General features: G+C 46.3%; 2 protein-coding genes across 2 annotated transcripts in view; one reads left to right on the top strand and one right to left on the bottom strand.

The window, feature by feature from the left end:
- The window catches only part of LOC119443174 (monocarboxylate transporter 12), a 31,590-nt gene extending 16,709 nt beyond the window's left edge, over window positions 1-14,881 (top strand). The window contains exons 3-4 of the mRNA XM_049662633.1: window positions 9,826-10,067; window positions 14,070-14,881. Coding sequence (XP_049518590.1) covers window positions 9,826-10,067; window positions 14,070-14,251 — 424 coding nt within the window. The 3' untranslated portion in view covers window positions 14,252-14,881. The remainder of the gene's footprint in view (window positions 1-9,825; window positions 10,068-14,069) is intronic.
- The window catches only part of LOC119440809 (retinol dehydrogenase 12), a 231,689-nt gene that overhangs the window by 147,863 nt on the left and 60,708 nt on the right, over window positions 1-23,118 (bottom strand). The window lies entirely within an intron of this gene.

The following is a 23,118-nucleotide window of genomic DNA, read 5'->3' as shown; positions in this document are numbered from 1 at the left end:
AATTGCCGTGGGATTTATGAAAAAGCCTTATTACCACTAAAATGCTGCCTCTATCGATGACCAATTTGCCCACCCCACATGTTTCGCCAATCCCAGGCAAGAAGGCATAAAAGCTTCATTTGATTTCCATTTCGTTTATGCATTTTTTCGACACTACGAGGCAGTGCTCTCTGGTCAGGAAAAAAGTTGTGGCAGTTTCACCTGAAAGGCGAAGCATCAATTGCGATAGCAAACTTGTAGAGAGCTATACGGAGTAATGATATTAGCTTTATCAGCTGTATAAACTTGGACATGCAGCAGCATCGGCAACACGCAGAACTATTGTCGACGCCATCGGCGTTTTGCCCGCGTTAGCTCAAAATGCGTGCGGCGTTGGTGACTGTTGCCGGAGCCTCTGATATAAATAGGCACTTGGTGCCGCAGCTAAACGTCGCCTCCCTTCCCTCCCCCTCCCCCACGGCCTCTCGCGCGTCTGAAGAAGGCGCGTTTGCTCTACATATATGGTGATTGTAAAGGAGAAAAGAGACGCCTAATTCTGCAGCCCTTAAGCGAGCACGGCGCAGAACGCGCGTTTGTTCTCCGCCGTGCGTTCACTCCCCGTAAAAGACGCGCCCCTCGCGCCCTTTCACTCGCACATACAGCGTTCGGCCGTGCTCCCTCAAGGGCTGCAGAAGATAGCGCCAACCTTTCCCTTTCCCTCAAGAACCACTTATCGCGGCGACGATTTCATCTCCAAATGACGTCATACGGAACCTCACGGCGACGGCGATGCCGACGGCAGAAATCTGCTTCTGAGTGTCCATATAATTGCTATCGCAATAAAAGGAGGTGATTAACCTCCTGACGGGTCCTGCTCGCTCTGGGCGCTACAGCAAGAATTTTCATGTTCCCAAATGAACAATATTTTTTTACAAATATACAGGGTAGTTATGTCACACAAACATTTTCAAAATTACACAATTTTATTACCTAATAACAAAGCACTAAAAGTAACATTTAACACATTTAGTAAATGTTGTAGCCATACATCGTACAGAAAATTATCATATAAGAACAAGAATAGGCAAGTAACAATAAGTTCAAAATGTATGAGAGAGCTTTTCATACATTTAACCGTAACCTAACTGGACCGCATTTTTTACAAGATTTCTCAAAAACTAAAAAGTGATCGAACACGGAATTTGAAAGTTTGAGCAGTTGTAATTGTTCTTGCCAGTTCCATTATAGCAGGTTGCTCATTACACAAATTCATAATTTGATAGTCTATTGTTCCCGTTCCATAATTTTTTCGCGCTCTTTCTACCACTATGTGCGTTTTACGCTAACCATGACCAGTGTTCCGGCCTAGAAAGTGACTGAGAAAAGGCACCGCAGTCTCCTAATTTCTCACGTGCATTGACAATTTAGTCTTTCAAATAAAGCAAGAATGTGGAATTTTATGTTTTGACGTAAACGCCGACCTTATTATAAGTGTGAGCTCATGAGCTAAATATATTTAGTCTAATTGCTTCTTTTTAAACCGTGAAAGTTTATTTTTATAAATTTTCTTCCCGTTCCCCCACCAACACGCAATAATTGAAATAAGAGTGGATGGTAGGAAAATACAATTCCTTCTTTAGCCTAGTTGGTTAGAAATTTTCGATAACAAATTACGGTCATCAAATGGTCGCAAACACCTTGGCATGACTGCTACATTCTTATCTAGTAGCCGGCATTGACATCCATACCTCGACATCATCGGAGTTCATCTGTCTTGCGAAAACTGCCATTTAAATCACCGTGATACAGTGAAACCACGTGTATTCACAGTGTAACATAGTGTAATTACTCCCTCTAACGATGTAACCCATTGCTGTTTTTCTTTTCTGAAAGTGTTCTTTGCCCCCTTCCAATAGTATGTAAAAGGGGCCAGGAACCACTCAAGCTGCCAATAAGCAGCTTTTACCTTGGCCCCCTCCATTTGCTTGTAAATGGGGCCCAAATAAAATTAAATGGCCTAAACGGTTAGGCATGGCAAGTGACTTTGCGACATTTATTCTAACATTGTTTACGTGCCGCGTTCAGCTGAAGTGCCTAAAAATGAATGATAATCAACAAATGAGACACCATAATGCAGTCTTACTGCATCATCTATTATTTTATTGTAGGGAGAAACCAACATAAACTCCACGGAGGGGCCTCTGCGTAAGCAAGGCGTTTGGTGTGTTGCGATAGCATGGACCCGATTACATGGGGGTTGGACCCTCTCGCGTCTAATGGTGCGCGGCTTAGTCGTGTCCGGGGAAAGGGGGATCCTGGGGGTTTAGTCGATGCCGGGTGTGTGCATCCTTACGGCTCCTCGGCGGAGGCAACAGACATCTTTGGCCTCTGCTTCACGTAGACGGCACTCCCGGACTGACCCATCCGGGAGAAATCGGTAGTTGCCTTTTCCTATCCTCCTCTCCAACCTTCGTCTTTCTCTCTTCCTTTCAATCTTTCCTGTCCTCTCCTCTCTTCTATATTACTTCCGATCTTATTGGTAGCGAGGGTTAACCCTGTGGGAGTAGCCATACTAGGTTATTTAATATTCGGTTACAGTGACGACGTACAGCTGGCGTCTGCAGGCCCTGCGGCGTCCCCTTGTAGGACTCCACGGTGGGTGGCTGGCCTTGGTGCCGAAAACTACACATTCACCTATGGCGAGTTCTGTCCTCCCACTCGCTGATCGGCCTCAGAAAAGACGGCGCACCGATGAAGCATTTCAGTTTTTTGGTCGCCAAAGAGAAACTTTCCCACGATTCCATGCGATTCACGCAGAAAAACCAGACAAATCAGTACGAACGATCTCACCTTTCCTTGTATCGAAGTCTGTGACTGAAGTTTTTGGCTCAGGTTATTAAGCATCGAGAATGGCGAGCGGTGATCTCCTCTTGGAACTCCGAGACCAGAAACAATACGAAAAACTGCCCAATATAATGTCATTTGGAGATGCCCAACTAACAGTAACCCCGCACCGTACTGTGAATAACCCCCGTGGCGTTGTCTCAGATGATGATTTGATGCAGCTGAGTGAGGCTGAACTCCTGGAGGGTTTCAGTGACCAGAATGTCATGAATGTTAAACGGATTGATGAGGCGAGACGGTAAAGAAATCCAGACCAAGCACTTGATACTTACTTTCAACTCAAGTGTTCTGCCCGAGTCCATCGAGGCCGGGTGCATCAACTTCGTGTTAGCCCATATGTGCCAAATCCCCACAAATGTTTCAAATGCCAGCGATTCGGCCACAGTGCGCACAGCTGCCGAGGCCGCCAAACTTGTGCGAAATGCAGTGCACACGAACACACTTCTGAATCTTCTGAAAACTCTCTCCACTGTGTAAACTGTGATGGGGAGAACGCCGCATACTCGCGGTCCTGCCCGTCCTGAAAAAAAGAAAAGGAAATTGTCACAATGAAAGTTATAAGATTTCGTTTAAAGAGGCACGAAGGCAGGTATCCTACCTGCCAACAACCAGCTTTGACGATGTGGCGCGTCAGGGGCCAGCGCAGCGCCACAACGGCCTCCGGCGACTGTCTGGCCCAGGCGTCGTGAGCCGGCGGTGAAGCCATCCGTACCTTCAGCGCTTGCAGCTAGCGCTGCTCCGTCATCTCAGAAAGGTCCATCGACCTCCGGGCTGGTGGCCTCCAGGGTCTCGTCCCTCGAGACGAGGCCTTCACAGCGAACAAACCGCTCTCAAGAGCGGGTGTCCAGCGCTCCGCAACAGCCGATGGACACATATTCCGTCCAGACGGCGCACCCAGCGCCAACGGAGCGGCGTGAATCTCTCGACCGCTCAAAAAAAAAGAAACCCCGCATTACAGGGCCTGTAACTAACTTTCTAACTAAGCTAACTTTCTCTTCACACAGCACGAAACTGTTTTTAATATGGGCACTCGAATAGTTCATTGGAACGTCAGAGGTCTCCTCAAAATCTGGACGACGTTAAAGAACTCCTCCGTAACTTTAGTCCCAGGGTGCTGTGTGTTCAAGAAACACACCTCAAACATACACAAATTTGCTCAGACAATATGATATTTTTCGCAAGGACCGCGAGGACACAGTCGAGTCATCCGGTGGTGAGGCTATCATAGTAGACAGAGGTGTTGCCTGCTGGGAAATAAAACTTCGCATGCCCCTAGAGGCAGTAGCTGTCCAAGGGGTGCAGTTTGACAAGCTAGTGACTATTAGCTCTATATACATACCTCCCAGTTTCAATTTAATAAAACCGAATTTCAAAACTACATAGATGAACTTCCGGCTCCATGCATAGTTGTCGCAGATTTAAACGCACATAACACATTGTGGGGAGACTGTCGTTGCGATGCGAGAGATCGCCTAATCGAAAACTTTCTATTCCTCAGGAGCATGTATACTTAATAAGAAAGAGCCAACGTACTACAGCGGGGCGCATAGTACATACCCCTCCATAGATTTAAGTATCGCGTCGAGTAGACTAATTCCGTACACAGAGTGGTCCGTTCTTAAGAACTCCTCTGGAAGCGACCACTTCCCAATCATGTTAAACTTTACAACTTTACAAAACAAGATGTATACTCAACACATTCCCCGATGGAAGGTTGACTGGGCTAACTGGGAACGTTTCCGAGAACTTACATATTTAAGCACAGATGATATTGCCTCCTTTAATATAAAGACGCTGTGGCGTATATAACAGGCTTCCTAATTGACGCTGCCACGAAATGCATCCGTCAAACTAACGGACCTGCGAATAAACGTCGTATCCCGGGGTGGAATGAAGAATGTAAGAAAGCACGGAAAAATCAATGCAAAGCTTGGCGACGACTTGGCGATTCTCCAACTGCCGAAAATTTGATCAGTTTCAAACAAATAAAGTCCCAGGGTAGAAGAAGACGTCGACGTGCTAAAAGAGAGAGTTTGGAGAAGTACATCTCCGGTATAAATCCTTACACGGATGAGACGAAAGTGGACTCGAGTAAATAAATTAAAAGGCCGGGAGGGGGGGGGGGGGTACACTCATTGCCCTTAAGGCACGTTCACACCGAAAGCGGAGCGTCTAAGCGGCCAAGCGGATTTTCAACGCGGCGAGGCGGCGAGCGCATGGGCCTGTTCAGACCAGACGGCTTGCCTGGTTGCCCGCGCCGCCGAGGAGGCGGAGCATCGAGCGCTTTCGCGGGGGACGTGTCGCCATCTCGTGACAGCGGTCGTCCGCCCGCGAGCAGATTTCGCGCCGAGATACACCAGCGTCACCATCGTCTGGCGTTCTGATTGGATGTGGCAAAGTGGAAAGTTCCGGCGGGGTGGAAAAAATCGGTCCGAGAGCGATCGGGCTCGCCGCCTCGTTTTCCGCCTGCTATGCCCGCTAGGCGAGGAGGTTCTCGCCGCCCCGCCTTCGATGTGAACGTACCTTTAGTCAGTACTCAAGGTGAGAGCCTGGAAGACAAGGCAGGTTGTCTGGGCGAACACTGAACACGTCTCCAGCGCGTCCCATTACACACGAACATTTCTCAGCTTCAAAGAACACGCAGAGCGAAAGCCCCTTGATCGAAAATGTTCACTAAGTGAAGATTACAACTGCGAATTTAGCCTAGTTAAACTTAAAACTTCTCTTACTCGCTCAACAACTCGGCGCCAGACGGCGATCGTGTCAAGTATGAAATGATTGAGCACCTGCATTCTTAAGCGCTGAAAACACTCCTGTCTCTTTTCAATACCATGTGGGCGGCTGGGTATATCCCGTTTTCTTGGAAGGACGCTATAGTTATCCCCATGCTTACACAAGGCCAAGAGTTGTCCCTAGCCAGCAACAACAGGCGCTAACAAGCTGCCTATGCAAACTGTTTGAAAAAATATTCCTTCCTATGTGGTTTCAGGGAAGGTATGTCCACAACAGACCACCTTGTTCGCATTGAGTTGTATATTAGAGATGCTTTTATACATAAGCAGTCCTTCCTCTAAGTGTTTCACGACCTAGAAAAAGCTTATGACACGACATGGCACTACGGCATTATCCGAGACCTTTCGGCGATGGGCGTCCGTGGCAACATGTTAAACACAACCGAAAGTTACCTATCTAATCGCACATTCCGCGTAAGAGTGGGTAACGATTTGTCTAAGTCATTCACCCAAGAGACCGGTCTGCCACAGGGAAGCGTGCTTAGTTGCACACTGTTTATTATAAAAATAAATTCCCTGCAAACAGTCCTCCCACGTACGATGTTTCATTCTGTTTATGTCGACGATGTGCAGATAGCCTTCAAGTCATGCAATATTGCCACTTTCGAACGACAAGTGCAACTAGGAATAAACAGATTGTCCAAATGGGCCGATAAGAATGAATTGAAGTAAACGCCCAGAAGAGTTGGTCATAGCGCTAGAAGACACGGACGAGAACGAGAGAACAGGACGAGCACGAACAGGACGTCTTCTAGCGCTATGACCACCTCTGATGTATCTAACCAACTAGCCCAAAAAGCCATACTTGCCCAGAATAGTACTTGCGTACTCCGTACAAACAAGAGAGGCATAACGCCTGTCCCAACTATACAAATAAAAGGAGATGCGCTCTCTGTGAGCAGCGAGCATAATTTTCTAGGAATCATTTTAGACTCCAAGCAGACATTTATTCCCCATATTAAGTATCTGAGGGCAAAATGCCTGAAGACAATGAACCTTTTAAAGCTTCTGTCACGTACAACTTGGGGTAGTGATCGAAAGTGTGCTTAACTTGTATAAAAGTCTTGTTCGCTCGCGCCGTCATTACGGAGCTGTAATTTATAATTCCACAACACCAAGTGCACTAAAAATAATAGATCCCGTTCACCATGATGATATCCGCGTCTCGACCGGTGCTTTGCGAACAAGTCCGATCCAGAGCCTCTATGTAGAGTCGAATCAGTGGTAACTCCATCTGCAGCGTTCATATAGCAGTTTCACATATTTTCTGAGCGTACGCGCGAACACTGAACATCCGTCTTATTCAACTATAAATGACGTGACCACTGCCACACTGTTCCATAATCGACTGGCAGCGAGAAAGCCGTTCTCTTTGCGCGTGAAGAACCTCAGTGAGGAAATGGGTGTTCCAGTTCTTGAACATTGTCATATGGCTCCAGTGAAACTGTTACCACCGTGGCAGTGGCAACTCATAGATTGCGATACATCGTTTGTAGAAGTCACAAAACACGCGCCAGAGGCACATATTAAAATGCATTTCTTATATCTTCAATCCAAGTACTCGTGCACGTAGTTTTACACAGACGCTTCTAGGCCACATGCCGGCGTGTCGTATGCAGCCGTTGGCCCATCCTTCTCGGAATCCGGTGTACTCCCCCGGAAACGAGTATCTTTACGGCTGAGGCCTATGCACTATTGTCAACTGTGAATCATATAAGGGCATCAAAACTTCAAAAAGCAATTATACATACAGACACCCTAAGCGTCGTGAAAGCCCTGATGTCACTCTGCAAACACAAAAATCATGTACTCACTGAGCTCTATTCCATTCTATGCAGAGCTCTGTATATCAAACCAGCATGTAATTATATCCTGGGTGCCGGGCCATAGAGGCATTGAGGGTAATATGCGAGCAGGCCAAATGGCCACATCAGCTGCATCGGATGCTACTAATCATAAAGTTGCTGTTCCTGCAACAGACTTGAAAACTTTCTAGTGTAAGAAACTGCGAAGCCACTGGCAACGCTTGTGGGATGCGGAAACAATAAGCTTCACTTTAATAAGCCACAGTTAGGTTTCTGGCCCTCAGCTACGAAAACACTACGAATAGATGTCCTATTCTGTCGTCTGAGAATAGGACACACAAATGGCACCCAGTTTTTTTGCTGACTGGCGATGAACCACCAACCTTTGGTAGATGTAGGGAGAGGCTGACCGTCCTCCACGTCCTCCTGGAGTGTCGGGAAGCCGGAAGAGAGAGAAAGAAATATTTCCCTCTAGCATACCGATATCATGTTCCTCTACATCCTATTATGTTTGTTGGTGAAGAACCGCCTTTTAACGTTAAAGCAGTCGTTGATTTCTTGAACGATATGGTCCTGCATGTTATTAGCCCAATAAATTCGTAGGGCCTCCTCTCTCCAGAGGATGCCGCTGTGATAGTAGATTTGTGTAGCACATGCCTCCAGGCCCTTGTTGTTCAAGGGCTCTGTTTAGGCAGTAGAGCTTCTTGCCAATTACTGCATCTTAAATATTTGAATATCGTATCATTCTTAATGCATTCTTCATTTTCATAGTACACCTCATTAGTCATTGCTATGATCTTAGTACATGTATATTTTACGCATGTTACAGCGACTATTTTTAAACCCCTTTACAGCCACGTCTTATGCACTTGCCAGAATTCATCACTATACTACAAGCTCAGTAACACTGGCATGGCGCTCTTTGGCCATACCTCGCCCTTGCGCCACTAAACAGAACACATCACCATCAACCAACATTAACTTTGTATTTCTTGCATTTATTTTTAGTTTGTTAGACGAAACCCAGAAATTAAGTTCTCACAACCATTTCCTTGATGCCGCTTCGAGCTCCTCCAAGTTATCTCCGGAGAAAAGGACGCTCATCAGCATTCATTATTAGCTCACCAGTAGTAAGAATATTAAAATATCGTTCACATTGACTAAAGGTGGCACTTATAAATATCGCTAATATCACTATAATATGTGAATTACGCGCTTGTAAGTATATATTTGGAGCAGTGAGGATATTTAGGTACCGGATGTTGTTTCTCTGCGTAAATCCGTAAAGAACAACCAAGTGCCCGTGCATATGCAGGTGCTCTGTGGATGCGGCTTTGCATAAGCAGATTTGTAATGTAAATTCTCTCTTGTATGTGAACCATTAGGGAAGACAGCATGAGCAGCGAGGGTCAGCAAAGTCCGGGCCTTGCCGTAGAACTGCACCGTTCCCGTTTTATAGGTAATATGTGGTCGCATGAGCCACGTGGGGGGTGGGGGGGGGGGGGTATTCCGCGTCTTGCTGATTTGCCGGGAAGGCACCTAACACGTGGGCGGGAGGTATTCCGCATCTTGCTGATTTGCCGGGAAGGCACCTAATCGCTGTGCTCGAAAATGCGTTGTAGACGATAACCAGTTTTATACAGCGTTTGATTAACGGCTTCACAAAAGCTTTCCTTGAAAGGATACCAAGATGTGCGTTTCATCTGCACAATTCTTTTTCAGAGCACAGCTCTTACGCCCGTTCCTGCAGCAAGCGTCGGCGTCCTCCCTCGGCGTTCCTTGTAACCGATCGTACGAGCACAGCGAAGGATGAAAGCGAAAGCGGAGCGGGAGATGAAAGACAGCAATAGCGGATAGAGCGCAAGGAGGAAAGCGGAGGAGGAGGATATGGCGAAAGCGTGAGAAGAAAAACGTAGTGCCGCGTCAGACGGGCTCTGCGGTGACGATGGCTAGGAGATGGCGCCAGATTAGCGCGCGTCGTCTGTTGACCGATGACGCCACCGATAACATATATATGGAAACAAAGCACTGCATGAGCGTAGGTCTGTCTGCGGCGGTTGCTGTGAATCGCACCTATACGTTTGACCCACGCACTGCGTCTCGCGATCTCACGATTAGCGAGGCAGTCGTGCGACACTTTGCTCCATTTGCAACGTGCCGCACGAGCCAGATTGTCCACGCCAGCCAATACACAGCGAAATGAAAACACGTATACAGCTGCGCTGAAATTTCTCATTAGAGAGTATCGTAATCGTCGGTGATATTTTTTAATAGCAGTTGCTGACTCCGCAGGGACTGCCCGTCAACTCAAATTTGAGCACTGCATAAAGAAACGAATTTCGCAGGAGGGACATCATGGCCGTGGGCTTCTTGCTGTACTCACTCTCCCTGCTGGCGCTAATCCACGGGGACTCCGTCGTCCTACTGGGGGCCGCCAGCGTGCTGTTTGGTCTGACTGGCGGCTGCATCATGATCCTCTTCTCCGTACTTATCGTGGAGTATTTCGGCCTCAAGAAGCTGCCCATGGCCATCGGTATACACTGCCTCATTAACGGCCTGTCAGCGCTTCCGAGACCACTCCTAATAGGCAAGGATTCTTTCATGCTACTTTGACGACACTTTGGGGTATGTCCACAAAGAGTCGTCTTTAAAAACTGCCGATTGTATTTCCTTTTCTATGTTCAAACTTGGCACCCGAAATTTCGAGCGCTGCTGTAAAACACTGAATCGTAGTGCCAATTATGTCAGCCTGTACCCCGATAGGCACACAGCCTTTTTGATGCCATTTGATAATGAGTACTCTGCAAAAGCGCTCTTGCGTACGAGACAGCCTACACTTGCTTTGCAGTGGCGGCATGTAAAACTACTCACAGGGAGTCAAGAAAAGCGACGATTCTTTTCTAGTGTTTTGTGCCACACAATGTTTCCATATGATTGCCTTATTATTTCCTTATCTAAACACGGCTGCTCTAATTGCAATACAGATTTTGCATGTAAAGTACTACATCGTTATAGTGAAACAGGTTGTTATGAACTAAAATAAGAAAATAATCGTAATTCCTCTTCAAATTCTTGTAGAAACCGGCGCATTTACCAACTTGTTCTATCGGATTAAATTTTCTTTAAATGGATAGAACGAACATATTTAATTGTTAATAGTAAATATGCATTGATAACTTCGCACTGATTAATAGAAAATCCAGTGGCGTCAAACATTGCTCGTAACTGCTCTCAGGTTCCGCAAGGTTCTGGAACTCCCGCAAGGTTCTGGAAACTACAGCGTGGTATCGCCTATTCGTTAACGCGTCAATTCCGCGATGGAAGTCTTTGATGACGTCGCTGATTTCGTGCAACACTCATTATTTGAGACTAGCGTAACGAAAAGCGTTTGGTTGTTTACAAGCATCTGCTGGCTTACAGCGACGATCGCTGTACGAAATTTGGAGGCTTGCTGCTGCCTGCCCACACGCTCACAAAACATTAAGACTTGTCGCGCTAATTGTGTTGATAGCAGAGTGAAGTTGTACAGAGGCATTGATAGAAAGTGCTCTTGTCGCGATACTTTTGCGTGCAGAACGACGGCAACTATGGACTGCATTGCACAGCTTCTTCACAAAAAAGCTGTCGTCTCGCTGACGAGGATGCAGCAGGAATTATTATTTTGTGCGTTGTGGACTTTTGCATCGCCTCCAGCTTACCTTCTGGCGACACCGCACACTTTGTGCCGGCGCAAGCAATGGTAGCTGTCAATGCGGACAACGGTTATAACAAAGCAATCAATATAACGAAGTTTTTTCGGCTTCTCCAAATTCGTTGTACCAAGGTTTTACAGTAACTGTAAACATTGCGGAAGAAATACTTTGTAAACAGCGCGACACGTGGTAAAGAAAGGAGCTACAGGACAGTGGCGCACCGACGGGGGGGGGGGGGAGCAGGGGGGCACTGTCTTATATTTATTAATTCACTCTTAAATTCCATTCAGTAACACGCTGAAGAAATAAACATCGTCATCATCCTTGGTGTCATCATTATTATAATTATTAGGCATTTTATTTGCTGTTGGATTCCTCTGGCTAAAGGCAAGGAAATTGCATATTATGCAAAGTGCTTGCTTCCCCCCACCACAAAACGTCCCCCCCCCCCGGGCAGAGATCCTGGGTGCTCTACTGGTATAGGACACTGCGCTGTGCCCTGTGCCTCCTTTCTTTTTCCTGTGTCGCACTGTGTAAATATCTGCGGTTTGACACAATGTACGAAACAGGCCAAGTGAACATGCTGATAACACATATACTTTATTTATATAAAAATGCAGCGACAGAACAGTGGTGCTATTACTGGCATCGCGTTTATTTCACGTCACCGAAAAATATAAGTTCTTTATGCTTCGCATGCCAAGAAAAAAAAAAACATATGCAGGGATCCTCACACTACGCTTGTGCAAAGGCTACTAGCCGTCTTGCCTTGCCTGTTACGCGGAATAATTTAGTTGTTGCAATTGACCGCTTGAGGCAGTGTCTACATCATCTTTAGCTAACTTCATTGTGCACCACCTTAACGTGAATATGCATGATATGCGAACGGACTCAAAGCAATGTTGTTCGCCGTCCCACAGAGCACATCGCTGTATGTTTACGGTGAGCACTATTTTTTCATTAACAAGATATAACTAGCGCTTTGTTTTTCAAATTAAGAATAATTATTAATTATATGAAAATATTGTAAAATCATGTGAGAAGCGCCCAGTTATTCCTACCACGGTGAAAAGAAGTCTTGCGAGCGAGACTCGTAAAACAATTCCACTTGATGAGGCGCTTAGGTGTACATGTGTTAGTGCCTTCAGTCGCGCTCGCAATAAATCGGTTCAGGAGGATGACTCATCGTATAAAGAGGCCGTATGTGATTGCAATTTGTCCGAGATAGCGCTAGGAGGACAGGCGCGGTATTTGCATTTTTGAACAGCGGCGCCTACTAAAATGTTTCCGAACAATCGTGCTTATAATTATAGTAACAGTTTAGTTATGAATATGTTGTTTGACCTCGTGTTTAATGACGCAGCAGTAACAATTGTTGTACGTGCAAAGAACGTTTGTGTCTGGTATTTTTTTCCTGCGAATTCTGTAGGGTTTTCTGGAAACCTGCAAATTATTGTAGCTTGCCTTAACTCTACCTGTCCCTGAGACGCTTTTGTCAATAGCCTTTTGTCAGTAGACAGATCTATAGTCTCAACATGACCTTTGCGACGCTCTTCCAAAATGAGGTAGGGCGGATAGTAGTATGTGCTCTACAGCTTCAGTTGACAGAATGGCCTACGTCCGTGCCCCATGGACTTGAGCGTCTGTGACTAATCATTGCAAGGCTATGTATGTTACTGTGATTGAAAGTTTGTTCCAGAATGCCATACGACGCATCTGACGTATTGCCCGAGTATAAGGAGCCAAGGCTGGCTGTAAACATGCGCAAGAATAACTTCATGAATACGAGATAACGCTCCCACATATATACACCGACAAGGAGTCACCTCAGCAAAGAAAACGTAACAATCGTTGAGACACACGACGCATTAATAAGTTACGGAGAGAACTTGTAGTTTTCTGAGCCAATGTGTCAGGAACAGAACAAAGCAAGTGAGGTCGCTATCAAGTAAGATGTTCACCAATGTGTGGATGACCTTCATCGGCACAATGGTGAACTCCTTATTTGGTGTCCAATTTATGGAGAGTACAAGAGGGTTGGGTCATGTCATGTCACGTGTTGCAAGGCCCTTGCACCAAGTGCACCACGACCCGGAAAAATCGGGCGGAGAAGATGGAATAACAGTCGATTTAATCAAAAGTGGAGGAGATATGCTTGAAAAGCTTGCGGCCTTTTGTACGCAATGCCTCAAGACTTCAAGTTAACCAAGTGAAACCAAGACTTAACCCGGCTAAACCAAGCTTTCGCTTTGCATATCCAGATTTAGCTGAGCTAAGGCGCAGCCATTTTTCTTTATCTCTGTGGACCTTCTAGTCCAGCTTCGGGGTGTCGAAAGGGCCTTTGACAGGGCTGAAGATCACGGTCTTCTGCCCCCGGCGCGGATGCGGCCCGCGATTACGACAATGTAGTCCCTTGGGACCAAATAAAGTTTCTTGTCTGTCTGTCTGTCTGTCTGTCTGTCTGTCTGTCTGTCTGTCTGTCTGTCTGTCTGTCTGTCTGTCAGTCTGTCTGTCAGTCTGTCAGTCTGTCTGTCTGTCTGTCTGTCTGTCTGTCTGTCTGTGTGTGTCTGTCTGTGCGTCTGTCTGTCTGTGCGTCTGTCTGAGCTACAAAATATGAAGGTAATGCACTTTCTCAGTGTTATTACCGAAAGTCACGTGATGAAGTAGAGCGGTTGTATGAAGCTAGCATTATAAAAAGCGCGATAATCTTAATCATTTGCGCGATGGTGAAATATGCAGCTACAAGAACGATTTCGTTCTTATTTTGACGATCATGCGTTGTATCACTTGACGACGCGTTGCTCAGCTAAACAATGCGGGATGTGAAGGCGGCCTTACTTCTATAGGTAACAATGACTAATATGGTATAATTACCTGTTACAACGTTGACTACGCAGGTTACTACAGAGACCAGGGTTCATCTTACGCCGGCATGTACCTGCTGCTTGCGATCATCTCGCTGGCAACGAGCCTGCTCTGGGCTATCGAGTGCTTTGTCAAGTGGCGCGCCCAGAAGGCGACTGCGCATATCAGTCAGAAGGCTGCCTCGGTAAATGAGAAGACTGCCACGGAAACATAGTCGTGGTGTGGTTTTTCAGCAGCATAATATGCGCGTTCTGTGTGACATCAAGTACAAGTGCCGCAACGTGCATCTCCACACGTTTGCCCGTGACTGCACCAATGACTGCTTCTGCCATGAACTGTTACCTCCGACGAATTTCTTCGTTAGAGCGTGTCGAATACACGGCAGAAGTACCCGTGACTTGCATTCATGTAGCACATGAAAGGAAGACCAGAAGCAAAAACCTCTTTACTTTGAGCTCTTCCTCTGCCTTCTTTTTGTTGTCCGTCCGTACACCGCTAATCTGACACTGATGTTCTCGTGTCAGGCCGAGTGACTCTAAGAGGAATGATATTAGGCACCGATTGCTATCACTGAGACTTCCCAGCGACATTCACAAATTATATCGTCACCGCGCCTCGTTTATATATTTCCCCAGAATTGTTAGTCGTCACGAACTTCTTGCCAACGATGAAATTAAGAAGGGGTTGAAACATTGTCGCTTTAAACGTAATGTCATACTTTGAACATTCAGTTAAACCATACGGACCTGATAGATGGTTAGGAGCATTCTTATACGTATCATCTGTTGCTAAAACGAAAGAGGACACACTTGACGAACGCCCAACTAAACGATTTCTTCGTTTGTCCTGTGCGAGTTTCTCTTTCTTCTGTGTCATATTAGCACTAATTGGCACGTGCTACGACACCTGCAGTTTTTCCTGCAGGAAACTGAGGATTAGCCTACTCAGTTTGACAATCAGCAGGCAATGCTGCGGAATCCACGCAAGTTCTGAGATCATAAGTGACTCTTCGTGCATTTCGTAGTGCAGTTGCGTTAGATCTGCGACGCTTTCTAAAGAATAACTACCTCTTACAGTACCACTACAACTTGTGGACGTAAGGCTACGTCAAGAAGCGTACTGTTTGTTTACGTTAGTCCTTCCAGTATGCGACGTGCTACGTTTTTGTCATGAGCCCAATTGGGGCGCTAAAGAAGTGTGTCACTCGGCTTGTTTCGTTGTAATTGTGTCGAGATTTGGCGATTCTTTCCAAGTAATAATTACGTTACCATTCGCGAAATAAAACTGACGCATAACTTTTCAGCAAATTTGATCACTCAAGGATTCTTATCTTACACGTGTGATACACAATTTTCTTTGGCGCGAATGTGAGCAGTGAGAGAAATACCTGCATAGCCATCGTAGCGGTAGCTGCTACGTATGAAACGGTGACTGTAAAGGCCGTACATTAAGCATGCGTTTTATAGTTTTTCTTCAGCCTCTACCAATAAAAGCGGCAGCATTGCGTCTCGCTGCAGTGGTTTCTAAGCGTGTCAGGGTGCGCGACACTATATTAAACAACCACTGAGGAGAAATTTGTGTGAGAACGGCGGAATATGCGGCAGTGTGGAAGATAGGAAAAGTCGTTCATCAACGCAGATTTTTGCCGTAGTGATGTCATTGCCTCCTGCAATAAATACGGCACATACATGTGCTGCATCGTGAAAGACACGGCGCGATATGAAGGTACAAACACTGGCGAAGTTGACTACACACACAGCTAAAGCTTATTGGAAGAAACAGGTAAAAGCGCCATAAGCACTCCAGGTAAGCGATTAGGATTGTTATTTGGCATCTATGAAACGCATTTTATCTTCGCACCATACGGTGTTAAAGACCGACTTACATTTGTCATTGCTAGATTGAATTAAATATGGTTCTACGAGTTCCTTTGTGATTTACTTGCAATAGGAATTGAGCACATTCATTTTAAATGAGTGGCTGGCAGCTGAAAGTGATGCAGTATTCTCCCATGCACGTCTTCCATCCTCCTCGTTCAGAGCTGCATGGTCTGAACGAGGAGGATGGGGGCTTCTGGTTCAGACCTGTATGGTCTGAACCAGGAGGACGGGGGCATTACATTCAGTAACATGTGGTCACGTTGGCCCACGCTAAGCCATTCTTCAGTTTCGCCAGCGAAGTATCTGCTGCACTTTAACGCTATAGCATATTGTACTCCGCACCTGCTGACAGCAAACTTGTCAAAGTATCATCTCTGACAGCTCTTCGTTCGGCGTCAGCAAATTTTTATCGCTGAGAGAATTCTTTGCAACTCTAATTTGGTCGAAAAAATAACCCTTAAAGTGAAGCTCTGCTGCATGCTCTTTTGCGTACGCGAAAAGCCAAGTCACGTTCAGTTATTAATTATCCCAGCTTTCTGTTCTACAAGATCAGTCTACGTTAAGCTCACATTAACACTGCCCTTGTTATCGCAGTCATGCTTTGCACAAGGTGCTTCTGTAGCCTGGAGCGCCAGAAACGAACACCTGCTGTGGTGGCGTAGTGGCTTTGGTGTTTCGCTTGCGTTGCGCTCCCTCAACGGGGTCTTCCGTTGGCCAGAATACCGGAAGGTGTCCATATCATTGGTCGCGAAGGAAAAATGTGCCAGCGAATGAGGCCATTACCTCGTGTCGGCGCTGTGTACACGCGGTAAGTCTGGTCGCAGGCGTACCTTGAGCAATCAAGGTGTCGGTGTTTGACGCCACCAGCGTAGCTCTAAATAATCGTGGTGAAAGGTGAAGGAACAGAAACCATGAATTGTCGGCCGATAGGCTTTGCAGGTGGTGGCTCCGGGACCTAGCTAAGTAGCATAAGGGTGAAGCTTAGAGGACAAGTTTAAGTAACCCTTGGGTCATACGTGCCGTATCAATCCTTTACGTTCTCTTTTAAAACACGATCAAGTGCGGAAACGGACGCACTGAAGTAGCAAATGTGAGAACTGCGACTAGACGAATCCAAATCGATGTGTTCACTAAGTGCCTAGCGGTGCATTCAGCAGTAGCTGTCCGTTTACTGCAAAAAAGGCGAGTAACTATCTGTTACGTGCACAATCCACCAGATCAAAATCGCCCTAGTAATGATTTGGAGACATTTGACTTAGATTGAAGAGCACCGAAGACGCGGACACAGAAAGGAAGTACACTAATACGGCGCCAAAGACCGACTTACACTTGTCATTGCTAGATTGAATGAAATATGCTTCTAATATGAAGGTCAACCAACTAGCCCAACTCGCCACCATGTTGATTCGGAAAACCTAGATGCACAATTGCTGGAGCCTTGAATGCTCGTATAGTATTTACAGGAGATATTCTGCAATGCGACGTTTTATTGTTTCCTTGCTAATGCTATGCCGCGATATAGAGCCAAATCCTTGCCCATCCACTTAGCAGCACTTGGCAGAACTGCTAAAAAAGCCGAATTGGATATGAAAATGCTTGATGAAATTGAATTGAGTATTAACAAGATACAAGAATCAGCATCAGCCACAGGAGAAGTGTGCTCCATAACCCCGAGGCTTGGACAAGAGAGTTCGCAACATAGAAACGAAGCTTGCTGATTTCCGTAGTAGGCATAACAATTAACTCGCCTTTGGTGTAGCCGAAAAAGTTAACGAAACTTCAGCAGATCTGACAGAATGCGTGGTCCACACTATTGTCACGGACATGTCGGGTATACAGATAAACTCAGCTGAACGTATTCACAGAAGTGGACGTAAGCAACCTGGTAAACCACGACCGATAATTGTAAAATTTATTGGTCATCGTGCCAACGTTATTATCTTGAAAAACTGTTACAATCCTAGCCCTTTCAAACGCCAATGAATTACGTTGACTGAAAACTTACTTTCACCGCATCTATTGCATATTCAGAACCATAGATTAAGAATAATTAAGAATGTATTAAGAATGTTCAATTATTTAGTGAGTTTGATCAAGTTTACAGAACACGGACTCCATGCGAAAACTCACTATGGGAACGTTACGTATGAAAAACTATTTCATGCCTAGGAGGCTTGAAAAGCACCCATCCGGGCACTTGAAAATTATGCCTGATGCAACGCACTGCTAAAAACAATGAAATGAGTACACCCACTGCCTACTGTCACCGAGCAAGTCCACACAACCGTTTACCTTCCCACTCATTTTACTAAAACATTTTAGCACGTTATTAAACATGCAACACGATTCCAATTAAAACAGTTTCAAGACATATGCGACACATTTTAAGTACCGTTACTTTCATCAGTGCTATTGCTGTTTATGCACTTTCTTGGCGTGCGCAATTGTGTACATAGCGTCTTAAAGGGTCAAAAGGAAAGAAGGGTCAGTCTTGGAGGATTTTGTAGCGTTAGCTACACTGGCCTAGCCAAGCCCGTTTCGCGCGGCACATCAAGAGCCGTGCTGCGCATGCGCAAGGATGAGTGATGTCACACGACTTGCGCACCGGAGCCACCGGAGCCGGCACCTCTCGCGCACTTCGCCGCCGCCGCGCGCGACTCACCGCCGCCGGTCTGCGCATTCCAGAGGAGTGACGTCGTAGCCATGGTAGACGCACTGGCGCCGGCGCGCGCTCGCTGTGCAGTCGCCGTCTGACACTGCGCTGGAGCCGCTGCGCTTCTGACTGGCGTTTGTGTGTGTCATTGGAGCAGCAGTAAGCATGACAATCAAGCTAATCCTTGACAATCTAGACAACCAGGAAAGCTAAGAATAATCAGCTGAACCTTTGCTAACGCTACGTATATCCTGGCGTAGCCGAGCTAAGCCACTGCAACATTTTTCAGTCAGCCGCGAGGCTGAAGAGAAAACAGCTCTGGAACAGCACTGCTGAAAGAACTGGTCACAACGTGAAACTCGTGTACGATAAGCTTCAGATAAAGCACGACCTTTTAAAACAAAAACTTTAATAACCAAGTCGAGCCGAGTTTCGCCGTCGCCAAAAGTCTGACCTTCATTTGACCGCAGCTGCGCCGTAGCCTTGGCAACGGATCACGTGATCCGTAGTTTCACTACGATATACTGATCTAATAAAGACATACAATAACTACTGTCTCCAAAGGGCTTTTGAACTAGAGAGCTCAGAGGCATGTTCTATAAAGAGTAATGTCACTGCAGCTACAGCCTCGAAGGTGAGGCTGTGCTACACATGACCCGGCCAAATTATTTCTAAGACGTTCACTTCATCTAAAAAGCTAAAAACTGTTTCCAGGTTAAAAAGCGGTTCGTTACTAAGAAAAAATGCTGGGTGAAGTGGAATTTGCTGGCGATACGCAGAACGGAAGTACTTTTTACGCTCAGTTTCTAATTCTCGGCACTGGACGAGGACATGGAGCACTGTAAGGGTGTCGCCACACCTTCGACATGATGGAGGATCACTTCCAGTCAGTAGGTAAGAGTGGGTGCCGAAGGTGTGACCTATTCTTAATCGACAAAGGAGCACTTCTTTGTATCGTGCTGTTTTTTGGATATCCAGCGCCCTAATTTAGGTTTGATCAAATGCAGTTTATTGGATACCTGGGTATCCCACTCTTTCTGCCAGTGCTTCTTCAGCTTATGCCGTAAGTATGGTTTAATGTCTGCAGCCGGAATGGGTATGTATATGTCAGTGTCGCTAAAAGCTACCGAGGTAGCTTTTAGCAAGCAGGTCGTCATCAGAGATGACGCCGCGCACAGTGTTCATTAATCTGTGTGGGCCCACGGAGATAGGAATGTCGCCAAACGCCACGAGTTTTGACAGCTTGCAGAAGATGCATTTAAGCGAGCCATATGATTGCGTTCGAGCGTCGTCGTCTTCGTCCACAGCTGGCGCGTTCGCACGCTCGTGTTCTGCGAGGTGAAGAGGTTTTGCGCGTTATGCTCTGGAGAGATAAAGAAAATGAGAGAAAGAGAGACGCATTCACGGAGCGGGTCTGCTGGAACGCGTTGTCGGCATTGCAACGCGGTGTCGGTGTTGCAAGCTGCGCTATGCAACGAGCAGTGACGGCCGTAGTCCGAGACGCGCGAAAAGAAGCTAACATCATCATGAATAACAAGATGAAAAGTTCGCACGCACTTCCGGAAAATGCTGGGTTACGATCGGCAAGCTTCGCTGTTTCAAGCGTTGCGCGGCCGAGTTCAAGGTTTTTAACCCAAACGCCATACCTGAATAACTAGGAAATAAATTTTGAGATTAAAACTCCTGGAGCAATTTTTTTCCGAGACCTTAACTTGGCCCTTCACAAACTTTGCGGACCGTGGATGCTGCTACGTGCTGCCTCTCTCTTGCCGAATAACTTACACGCAAGAAACAAATACATAAGCGATGGTGTAATCAAACCTTGACCTCCGAGCAGAACGCCCCGATGCGGTTAGCGTTTTCTTAATGCGAAACATTCTTTGTCTCATTCTTCGCATGTTGCGGTAGGTAGGTCGTTTTACTGGAAAGTTACGTGTGATCGGTAGTAGAAACCTAGCTCTGTTGTCTAACAACTAGAGCAGCCTGGTGCGACTCATGCGGGACACAAACCAGATAAACGTGCTAAGAAGTATTTTCTAGTTGCACGGCGACGAAGACATACACAGAGCACCATAGAGTTCCTATTGATTCTTGAAATGTGCTGCTGAAGTCGCGGATCGTCTTCACAAGAAACACTAAAATGGTGGCAAGGAAAAGCACCTTACCAATACGAAATACCAATTTGGACGAAATTCGGTTTGTTCATGGAGCTGTTTCAGTTGGACGATCATTTTTGAATAAAATTAGTTGCTGAGTAAATATAGGTCTGGCGCTACGGCGCAACATGCATGTTTTGCCAGGGTATGCATTTATATGAGTAATGCCAAATGGTATATCAGAACTAGTTGGCACCAGATATCGCACGGAATGAGGATTTAAATGAAAGCCTCTGTTCATTCGAGCACATCGCAAACAAAATTGCCTACCTGCAGCCTAAAAACAATGCTCAATTTTTTGAGGTACACCATACAAGCGACAAATATTGGGTCTCAACAAAATGTCTCTACATATCCGGACTGGGAACATCATAGATAATAAATCTCTGTAAAGGTTTCTTTAGGATAAACAGTACAAATATTGATTCGAAAGCCTTACGAGGAAACCAACCGACATATACACTACACGCAAAACACCCAAGGACATTGTTGCCAAAATCTTGTCTCTCGTTGCAAAGCCAGTTTACTCGGTGAAATAATACTCGGCGCGAGTGCCCCATGCCACTTTTTCTTCTTTCCTTGTGACAGCTCGCTCATGAGGCGTGGTATTCGACTGCACTAACTACGACACCAGCTTAGGTTTTTCCCAGCGCTTTCCCCGTAGCAGCTCACGCTACGTAGCAACTGTGCGACGTACCAACTTCATGATCGCCCCAAGTTATTTGTTTTAAATTTGTTTGTCGAAAGTGGTCGTAGTCTAAATGCACCAAGTGACATAGCATATTTGGGTGCGACTGTGCAACACGTAGTCGATCAAGACGTCAAACCCGGTGTTTCCCTCAGGATCGCCCACCACCTATGTAGAGCCCAACAATCGCAATGTCGTCAGCTCGCGCCGAACGGCCTGCATAGAAATCATGCCGTTCCCGACGACATGCGATCCTCTTCATCCTGGCCGTCATCGGGCTGATGTCGTTGCACACGTACGGTCGCGACCCACACAAGCACTTGATTGAGGTACACAAACACGTGTCACAGACCCCGAGAACGAGGCGCAGACGCCGGACCAAATTCCAAAGCCGACTTATCAGCTTGCGAAAATAATCCCATGAAAGCAAGGACAATTTGTAATGGGCCCTCTGGTGCGCCAGCGAACGCCGGTTGCAGTTCAAAGACCGAGTCAGAGCCCAGAGTTGCCAAAACACCAAATATATTCTTCACACAAGGCAGTTACACTTAGGCTAGGCACAACACAATATAATTCAGATTGGTATTAACAAACACAGGAAAATGATTAACGACAAGCACTAAGAGTCCAACAAGTAAAGTACAAAATAAAAAGAAACACTCAGTGTCCAATCCTATTCAACAGTCTTGGTCTTGGTGTCAGACGATCTCGGCGTAGCTCGGGGCAAATCTCAAAGAAGGAACTTCTTCCGGAAATGCAGACGCTCGATGAACTCGTCGACTAGCTTGCCGGGGAATCCCCTTCTTCCGCAGACGCTCGGTCTTCACGTTACATCACTTCACCGATGCGGACTGAACTCCACTGAACGATTCTCGCACGGCGGTTACATAGCTTCCACAGCCGTTCTAGAACATTCCTATCGGAGTCGTGATCTCGTAGCATGGCCAAAACTTGGGGATCTTCCAGTGTTTTCTCGTACCTTCGACCGCCGCCGTCGAAGCATTGTCGGGGGGTGATGACTCATCCCGTTGGCGCACGCTCACGCTGTAGTTATCTCTCTCGACTCGCCGGGTGAGAAGGTGTCTCGGCGCGCGCGTGTGCTCTCTCTCTCTCTGGTTACCGTCACTTCGTCGATGCTCTTCTAGACGTCTAGGCGCCGTTTGTCGCGTCGGCTGTTTGAGGCATATGCGCTCTTCCTCTCGGTTGAAGTTCCCGTGGGGCCGGCGTGTTCTTTCGCTGGATTTCGTGACACGCGGCGCGCGCTTGTATTACGCGCTCTTTTGTGACACACGGTAATCCGCCTGGTATCGCTCAGCGCAACGTTCAAACCACGCTGGATAGCCGGGTACGAGCAAATTACTTCACATAGCATCGATTCCCAATGTGTGGGATCTGCAGCTTTTTTTTCATTGGTAAACTGGAAACATTGTTTTTAATACTTTAAACATAAGAACTATTCAGAAACCAATTCAATACAGAGGTCTCATTTTTAAGGAATACAGAGTGTGGAATGGGACACGTAGGTAACGGTTGTGATACCCGAAAGCTTCTTCCGACTGTATGCTTAAATTAATGTGAGATGGTCGTCCTAGACTGCATATAATTTGTGTGGTCTATTTGCATCGGAACTAGCGCATGTTTTAGTGAATAACAAATCTTGAGGTACCAAAACACTTTAATGCCCTCACATGAGCCTTAACATAA

The sequence above is a fragment of the Dermacentor silvarum genome, chromosome 2, assembly GCF_013339745.2.
Source record: "Dermacentor silvarum isolate Dsil-2018 chromosome 2, BIME_Dsil_1.4, whole genome shotgun sequence".
In the NCBI taxonomy this organism is placed as follows: Eukaryota; Metazoa; Arthropoda; class Arachnida; order Ixodida; family Ixodidae; genus Dermacentor; species Dermacentor silvarum.
The sequence above is the reverse complement of the archived record's forward strand: the minus strand, read 5'-3'. Positions and strand labels throughout refer to the sequence as shown.